Here is a 9,651-nt window from a genome sequence, read left to right on the forward strand (position 1 = left end):
ATTTCTTTTGTTTGAAACACTACCAAGAACAGTTCACCATCTTGGAAATCCAGTTGCCATGGCTATGGTGGTAAACTGTCCTGCCCTTGTCTCCATCTGCATCAACAGGCACAGCATTTGCTCATGGGGGGAGTGTCAGTGTGTGCCCGAGCATTTACATGTTACATCTATGTGATTAAAAATTACTTTCCTATTATTTGTTTTAGATTACCTGTTCGGTAATATGTTTATTTCTTTTTGAAACTGTGTATATGTAGTTTACTGACTACACATTTTGTTTCAGTAAGCACCTTTATAGTAAATGTTAAGTAAAGGAAGCGCGGGTCCCTCCTGCCCTGTATGGCTGGCCCATCTCTCTCTGAGCTGATCTCCTCCCACTACATCAACTCTGTGCTCCTCCTCTACCATGCCAGGGACACTCCCACCCTTTTTTTTTAAGGACACTCTGCCTTTGACCCACTATGCCTGCTGTCTACAAGACTCCCTTGCCTCCTTGAGCTCTTGTTCAAATGACACCTCCTCAGTGGTGCCCTCCCTGTTTAAAACTGCAGACTTGGCCGGGTGCGGTGGCTCAAGCCTGTAATCCCAGCACTTTGGGAGGCCGAGACGGGCGGATCACGAGGTCAGGAGATCGAGACCATCCTGCGTCTCTACTAAAAATTACAAAAAAAACCTAGCCGGGCGAGGTGGCGGGCGCCTGTAGTCCCAGCTACTTGGGAGGCTGAGGCAGGAGAATGGCGTAAACCCGGGAGGCGGAGCTTGCAGTGAGCTGAGATCCAGCCACTGCACCCCAACCTGGGCGACAGACTGAGACTCTGTCACAAAAAAAAAAACAAACAAAAAAAACTGCAGACTCCCACCCCAACCTGGCACTGCCCATTCCATGTCCCCACTTCATTTTTTCTCCAAACCTCTTGTCACTACTAAGTAACTGATTTCCTGTTTTCCCACTAGAATGAAAGTTCTATGATAAAAGGTTTTGCGTGTTTTGCTCACTTGCTGTATCCTCAGGACTTAGAGTAGCATCTGGATACCTTTATCATTTATCTGTACTTAACAATTTAGAAAGATGTTGAAATCTTTAGTTATAACCACAAGATTAAAATTAAACTGAAAACTCAGGGTATCTACACATTACTATCTTTAATCTTTGTATAGAAATGTAAGTTAAGGCCACTAGTATCCAGGGCTGAACTAAAACAAGCCAGTTTATTATTAGAAAAACAGACTTAGATCATCATGAATACTACTGGAAATTATTAGGCTGGGCACGGTGGCTCACATCTGTAATCCCAGCACTTTGGGAGGCAGATCACTTGAGGCCAGGAGTTTGAGTCCACCCTGATCAACATGGTGAAACTCTGTCTCTACTGAAAATACAAAAATTAGCCAAGCATAGTGGCGCATGCCTGTAATCCCAGCTACTCAGGAGGTGGAGGCACGAGAATCACTCAACCTGAGAGGCAAAGCTTACAGTGAGCCAAGATCACACCACTGCACTCCAGCCTGGGCAACAGAGGGAAACTCTGTCTCAAAAAAAAGAAAATAAATTATTAGACTTTAATTGGATTTCTCTAATTCTTCCTTTAAGTGTCTTGTAACTCCTCCTCCCTAATCAGTCACTGGATTCTACTGATTCTATTTCTGGCTTGCCTCTCACCCTTCCCATCCCTCCCTGCTTTCCAGGTCTGCTTCCTGTCTCTAGTCATCCCACACACAGCTGCTGGATTCATGGCAAAGCGAGCACCTGTTGAGTCACTCACCTGTTCAATCACATTAACAGCTCCCAATTTCCTGTTCAGTCAGATACAAATGCCTAAGTGCTCCCGTAAGGCTCAAGGTCCCCTTGTAATCCTCCCTCCCTGTACCTGGAGACGTTGCTAAGCTCCTGCTAAACGGGGTCAGCTCCTGCACCCTAGACCTGCTGCCTCCTTTGCTCTTCTCCAGGCCTCACTCCTGACTGAACTCAATTCACCCACCAGGGCTTACCTCCAACACCCTACTTCACAGAGCTTCCGGCCCTCCAAATGGATGTGGGCTCACAGCACATTACTGGTCCCTCTCATGAGTGGTTACAGGACTCCACTGTGTTGAAGTCCTGTGTTCTTGTACTTTCACCAAGGGTTTAGACCATGGGGTTCTTGAGGACAAGGTCTGCCTTTTTCATTTTGGTGTCCTATACAACAGGGGTCCCCACCTCCCAGGCTGTGGACCCATACTGGTCTGTGGACGGGTCCGTGACCTGTTAGGAACCAGGCCACACAGCAAGAGGTGAGCAGTGGGTGAGCAAGCAAAGCTTCATCTGTATTTACAGCTGCTCCTCATCACTGGCATTACTGCCTAAGCTCCACCTCCTGTCAGATCATTGGCGGCGTTAGATTTTCATAGGAGTGTGAACCCTATTGTGTACTACGCATGCAAGCAATCTATGTGGCATGTTTCTTATGAGAATCTAATGCCTGATGATTTGTCACTGTTTCCCATCATGCCCAGATGGGACCGTCTAGTTGCAGGAAAACAAGCTCAGGGCTCCCACTGATTCTACATTATGGTGAGTTGTATAATTATTTCGTTCTACATTACCATGTAGTAATAACAACAGAAATAAAGTGCGCAATAAATGTAATGCACTTGAGTCATCCCCAAACATTCCCTGCCCCCGCTCCCCCGGTCCATGAAAAAACTGTCTTCCACGAAACTGGTCCTTGGTGTGAAAAAGGTTGGGGACTGCTGCAATACGGTATCTCTCACATTCCAGGTTCTCTAAATACACATTCAATTGAGTTAAAAAGAGTCAAATTCGGGCGGGCGCGGTGGCTCACGCCTGTAATCCCAGCACTTTGGGAGGCTGAGATGGGCGGATCACGAGGTCAGGAGATCGAGACCATCCTGGCTAACACGGTGAAACCCCGTCTCTACTAAAAATACAAAAAAAGTAGCCGGGCCTGGTGGCGTGCGCCTGTAGTCCCCGCTACTCCGGTGGCTGAGGCAGGAGAACGGCGTGAACCTGGGAGGCGGAACTTGCAGTGAGCGGAGATCGCGCCACTGCACTCCAGGCTGGGCAACAGTGCAAGACTCCAACTCAAAAAAAAAAAAAAAAAGTCAAATTCTTTCAACTCTAAGTTAGAGGAGAAAACAGGTTAACTCTGATGTTTGACTAAGTAACAGGACACAGTTTTGTTGGATACAGATGATGTTACTTGCAGAAATGAAGACTTGGAAAAAAACAACTTCAAGCATTATGTGCAGGGCAAAACAAAGCAGAATGAAGTGGCTCAGGGTGAAGATGCCCTGCCTGGGAACAATGAAACTGAAAAACATGCCCTAACATTCCATAGCCAAAGTGTTTCTCTCAATTCTTGTGTGATTTGCTGATTTTCATCTTTGGACAAAATAGGAAATCCTGAAGTTTGAAGGACTCTGTTTCATTTTAAAAACATTAAAAGGCTTAAATGCGATGGAGATACAGTACAGATGACGTTCTTGGAAGCTGTCATAAAACACTCTACAATCTTCCCGTGGCCACACACTCCTGAGAGAGCTGGTCTTTGGGCTGCTTTAAGTCCCTGCTGATCCAAGCAGGGCCCATGCAGGTGGGGCAGGATGGCCTGTGGTAACCTAGCTGCCATCATCTATGGACGGTAACGAGGTTTGTTGCTGAATTCACAAGACAATGTGTGACCTTCTGACATATGCCAATATTTTTCCATCTAGCATACTGTTTTGGAACATTTTATTAAGGAAGGAAAAACATTGGTTATGCTCATGAAAGTAATGAGTCACAGAGTAGTGACGAAAGAGAATGATGCTGTTCAAACCCAAATCTCGGGCCAAATGAGATTTATTGCTAGACAGATTAAATAATATAGGTGACTCTGAAAGTCCCAAATCCTGGGATTTGCATGGCTTTATCTGGAAAAATTACTTTGGAAATCAAATACAATTTCCCAGCTATAGGGCTTGACTCTGCTAGTTACCATCAGTAAGAGCAGATCATAACATGGACGTATGGTATATTAAGTCAGAAACAAGCTCAGTCTTTATTCCTCTCACCATAACAACCCAATAAAATGGTTAACTTGGATGAATGTCAAATCTTACAGCCCTCTGTTATTTCAGCCTCTATAACAACAAATGAGTAATTTGAGGTGTTGAGAAGATACCTTCTTGTAATTATGATTATAAGATTCTAATCATGAGAACAAATTGAGTGCAACATGTCTTCATAAAGACCAACCAGCCAGAGCTATTAATAGAAAAGCCTAGAGCCATTTTAACATGAAGTCTAAACAGATGCAAAAAAGAAAAGCAGATAAAATGTGCTTCTTTAACTGATGCACTTAGTGGATAACCACAGCAAAACTACAAACATCCTTTGAGCAGAACACCTTTTCCTCTCTTGATCCCATTCTTCTTTATTTCTTATTTATTTTATTAGATAATGAGCAATGTTTTCTCTTTCTCCGAATATGTTTCTGTGGAACCAGCTAAGCAAATGTCCATGGTGCCCAAAGCCCAAATCCAAATTACCTTCTTTTAAAGTCCATTTGATTGAGCCTGTCCTCTTGCTGACAGCATGCAAACTTCCATCCAGCGTTGACACAAACAACAAGGTTTCAGGAAGCGTCACTGTGCTGGTGCTTCCAAAAATCTGCAAGGGGATGTAGAAGAATCTTCACGTTGATATGATTCTTCACCTTGGGCATGTACAATCACAGAGCTCCCACCCCCAAGGTTATCCAGCTAAAACCCTCCATTTTACAGATGAAGAAACGGAAGGTGGAGAGCCTAAATTCCCACTCACTCAGGACTAGAACCCAGGTCACCTCACTCTAAGCAGTGATCTTGCCTGCAGACAGGTAGGCTCATGACCTCACAGGACAAGGACAAGAATTCTGAAATAATCCATGGGCAGCCTCCACTGAAATAAAGGGGCAAAGTATGCTCAGCTTTCTGACTTCCTTCTCTTGGATCTATTCTATTCTCGAAAACCTGATCATCTCATAAGACGTTATGATAAAAAAGAATGCCAACACCCATGCGCACACACACTATGAAATTTTAAAAAGCAAAGAATTAGGGGAAAATGCTTAAAGCAAAATAGGAAAAACAGCTTTCATTATACAAAGAATTTATAAAATAAAACACCAAGATTCCAATAAAGACATGTTATAAAAGTAAATGAATAAAAAGCATAACCCCAAACTGGTCCTCACTTAGAATAAAAATAAAATTTAAATTAAAATGGACCTTTTTTCTCAACAATCTTAAAACAAAACAAAAAACATTTGAAAGGAAATAGCCAAAGGCTGTGAAATTTCTCATCCATCGCTAGTAGCACTGAAAATTACTAGGATCATCTTCCTGGAAAATATAAAAGTGCTCATAGTTTTTGATCCTGTAATTCCACTTCTATACTCTAAAGAAATAACTCCAGAAATTCAAAAAGTTCTGTGCACAATGATACTCATGACATCCCATTTATAAACACAAAAACTGGAAAGACCCAAATTTCCAATAATATCTAAACGGCTAAGATAAATAAAGACATATGCTCAGTGAAATAATTATCACTAAAATAACACTTGGAAAAATCTACAATATAGAAAAATGCTGATATACATTATAAAGGAAATATAGAATCCAAGATTTGATATCCACTGTGGTTACAATTACACTGGACATATTTTTTTTGGCCTGCCTGTCCTCTGGCTTTGCTAGGAATTACACCCTCATTCCGCAGGGTTTCCATGGGAGCAGGTGTGTGCGCACATGCACACCATGGACACATTTGCAGGTGACAGCTGGTAAGGTTTCCTGGGTAAGATTTCCCTTTTGAGGTAGGGTCCATTCAGCAACCCCACCCTTGGAATGAGATTTTCTCCTCCTTTGTCACTATACTATCCTGCAAATTAGCTTTTCCCCCGGGGCCTTCAATTAAAAAAACACAGGCCAATGCAACTTGCCTATACTGCAACAGTTTGAATTCTGGCACAAACGCTATTTTTGAAACACAGAAGTATGGAGCATTAAATGTAAAAGGATTGGGGTTATTTGTGCATGGGAGCCTGTTCCCAGAAGGCCCGGCTACTCTCAGTAAGAGCCAGGATGCCTAATTAATCCTTCAAAGGGACGGCCCCACAGGCTCTCTCCAGGGCAGCCTGAGGTGGCAGGACAAATACTCCGGGGTCCCGTATTCCTTTTCCATGGTGGAGACCCGCCAGCGGAGGGAGTGAAACGGTTGCCAGAACTTTGCGCATCCTACCTCTTTGCTTTGCCCAGGGCCAGGGCCCACTCCCTGGAATGGGAGAAAGGATATCCAGCAAGCTGTGTTGCCAACTACCGAGTCTACTTTGTGCAAAGTCTCAAGTCTGAGGAAGAAGAGTGCTTTTAATTCCACCTTTGGAACTAGGAAATTAATCTCAGAGTATGAATCGGCTAGGAAAACAGAAGCCTCAAGGGTGGTATCTGCCCTAGCCGGGGATGCAAAGGTCACTGTTTAGCAGTGGTTAGAATTATTTCAGCCCAGAGGGTCCAGAGGGTGACAAGCCACCTGAACCAAAGGTACCTGGGCCTGGAGAACTGTGGCCCTATGACATGGTCACCGGGAGTTCATGAGTAAACTGGCTAAGTGAATTGGGGCTGTCTGCCACTGAGGAGGGGGAATGGGTGTGCAGCTTGGTGTGGGATGGCTGGATCATGTTAGGTGTGACAGTCTGGAGGATGAATAAGTGAAAGGGCAAATTATGCATACCTGGGGCCAAGAAGTGGAAATCCCTGCTGAGCCCTCCTCCACCCCTCAAAGTTACCACAGGAATAACCACTCTGTACAACAGGTCTTGTGGGGGCCACACAAAAAATGAGTTAAACTCTGGGTGGCTAAAATGGAAATAAGGCTGCGCATGGTGTCTCACCCCTGTAATCCCAACATTTTGGGAGGTCAAGGCAGGCAGATCACCTGAGGCCAGGAGTTCGAGACCAGCCTGGCCAGCATGGTGAAAACCTATCTCTACTAAACATATAAAAATTAGCCAGGCGTGGTGGCATGTGCCTGTAGTCCCAGCTATTCAGAAGGCTGAGGTAGGAGAATTGCTTGAACCTGGGAGACGGAGTTTGCAGGGAGATTACACTGAGCCAAGGCCGCGCCACTGCACTCTAACCTGGGTGACAGAGTGAGACTCTGTCTCAAAGAATAAATAAATAAATAAGAATAAAGTGGAAATAAGACTTGAGAGAGCTCTGTGAATGTGTTTTCTGCCACATGGAAAAAGCTGAATGAGAAAGACACATAAACAGAAAGCAGCCTGAGAAGAAACATGGCTGAAAAGACTGGGAGAGCCCACCCTGGTTTCCACAGCTCCTCAGGCCTAGCTAAGTTCTTGCCCTTGGGCTCAGAGACACTCCAGTCCTTACAAAAACTTCCCCTCTTTGCTTAAGCCTGTTGGAATTAGGTTTCTGTCACTTGCAACCCAGAGTCCCCACCACACACCCAATGATGAAATATGCAGATAGAAAAAGGGAAAAAAAGGGCCAGGCACAGTGACTCATGTCTGTAATCCCAGCACTGTGGGAGGCCAAGGCAGGCAGATCACTTGAGGTCAGAGGTTCGAGACTAGCCTGGCCAACATGGTGAAACCTCGTCTCTACTAAAAATACAAAAATTAGCCGGGCGTGGTGGCGGGTGCCTACAATCCTAGTTACCCAAGAGGCTGAGGCAGAAGAATCACTTGAACCCAGGAGGTGTAGGTTGCAGTGAGCCTAGATCACGCCACTGTACTCCAGCCTGGGGGATACAGTGAGGCTCTGTCTCGAAAAAAAAAAAAAAAAGAGAGAGAGAGAGAGAGAGAGAAAGGGAAAACAACACTGCAAAATTATAGCAATATTTCTTCTCTCATTTTTTAAACTTCCAATAATATGATTTGCTAATCTGTAGTGAATTTTTCACAAAGTAGAAAGAAGATGGACAAGCTAGCAGGTAGCAGAGAAGCTTGAATTTAAAGAAGCTTCGGCAAGCGCCTAAGTTCCATGTGAAGCACTTTCCACCTCAGGACAGTAGGCAACTCAACCACCTTTGATCGTTAATCTCCACCAAACAAGGGATCAGAGTTTAGAAACACAGGGGTCTCCCAATAAGATTGTACGCATCCATGAATAAGAAGAGTTTGCTGTTATTAAAGCCAACAGTACAACCATAATGAACTAAATGCCCCAAGTATATCTTATCACAGTATTAATATTTAAAAGGGTTAATATTTACTAAAAGATATCACTGCTCCTTTGCTACTAGTGGAAGTACTAGTGGAAACAAAAGCCACCTGCCTAGTCTGAGCATCTTGGAAGCCACTGGAAGAGCAACTGTCTGCGGTTGGTTCATGGATCGAAATAAAACACTAATCACAGCCGGGAGCGGTGGTTCATGCCTGTAATCTCAGCACTTTGGGAGGCCAAGGCGGGCAGATCACCTGAGGTCAGGAGTTTGAGACCAGCCTGGTCAACATGGTGAAACCCTGTCTGTACTAAAAAAAATACTAAAACATTAGCCAGACCTGGTGGCAGAGGCCTGTAATCCCAGCTACTTGGGAGGCTGAGGCAGGAGAATTGCCTGAATCAGGAGGCGGAGGTTGCAGTGAGCTAAGATCACTCCATTGCACTCCAGTCTGGGTGACAGAACAAGGATCTGTCTCAAAAACAATAACACCACCACCACCACTAATCACATGACTAATTCAGTCTTGGAAAAATCTCAAAAACACCAAGTTTAGAAAGAAGCTGAATTTGGCAACTGAGAATTCCGTCAATCACAGAAATGTCACGAACTATTAAAATTGGCAGGTTGTTCTCTTCTCAAGGCTCTCAACGGTACCAAATCAAAACTCCTGGGAGCCACTCGGAACAGTGTTATTCTCTCATAAGGCAAATAAAAATTATAAATTTTCTGGCTTTTTGCCCTCTGGCATTTTTAAAAGCATGAACATGCCTGAGTTCAAATGTAGTTGCTAGAGCTAACATGAATTAAACATGTTTCCAGATGCCTTGTGTGATACTGAGCACAGCTGAGAACTATTTGTACCTGAACAATGAAAAACGCTGCTTCACAAAGATGAACTTGCGCCTTGTTTTTGCCCAGCCATTTCAGTCCTCAGTGCTCACTTTTCTCTACAAGCAACATACCCTATGGCACACGCACTGGTTTCCAGAGAGCCTGAAAATGGAAAGAAAATGTCGAATCTGCAGATCTGTGTCAAGTTAACAACTATTTGGAATTTGATTCAGTTTTAAAACTAGTAGTTGGGAGGTTAAAAAAAAAAAAAAGTGGAATATATACTCCTGGCTTTGATGGTGACTTGTAGAAAGTAACCAACAGTAACTGTGGTGGGTGGGAAGGGTAATGGCAGGCATCTAGCTAGCATAGCCTAAAACTAAATATCCATTAGCTAATTGGTCCCCACAGACATCAGACTCTGTCCAACATGTGTCACTTAGCGGTCTTTGGTGGTATACGAGTCCTCACTGCAGCCCTACTCAGCTAAGACTGTAACAAGAGTCTCCCTCCCGGCCGGGCGCGGTGGCTCAACCCTGTAATCCCAGCACTTTGGGAGGCCGAGACGGGCGGATCACGAGGTCAGGAGATCGAGACCATCCTGGCTAACA

At 44.3% G+C, this 9,651-nt stretch overlaps 1 protein-coding gene across 1 annotated transcript in view; it reads right to left on the reverse strand.

The window, feature by feature from the left end:
- ERN1 (endoplasmic reticulum to nucleus signaling 1) overlaps positions 1–9,651 on the reverse strand; it is a 92,043-nt gene that overhangs the window by 50,994 nt on the left and 31,398 nt on the right. The window contains exon 2 of the mRNA XM_011947995.1: positions 4,531–4,651. Coding sequence (XP_011803385.1) covers positions 4,531–4,651 — 121 coding nt within the window. The remainder of the gene's footprint in view (positions 1–4,530; positions 4,652–9,651) is intronic.

Source organism: Colobus angolensis, unplaced genomic scaffold (assembly GCF_000951035.1).
Source record: "Colobus angolensis palliatus isolate OR3802 unplaced genomic scaffold, Cang.pa_1.0 Scaffold271, whole genome shotgun sequence".
NCBI classification, from domain to species: Eukaryota; Metazoa; Chordata; class Mammalia; order Primates; family Cercopithecidae; genus Colobus; species Colobus angolensis.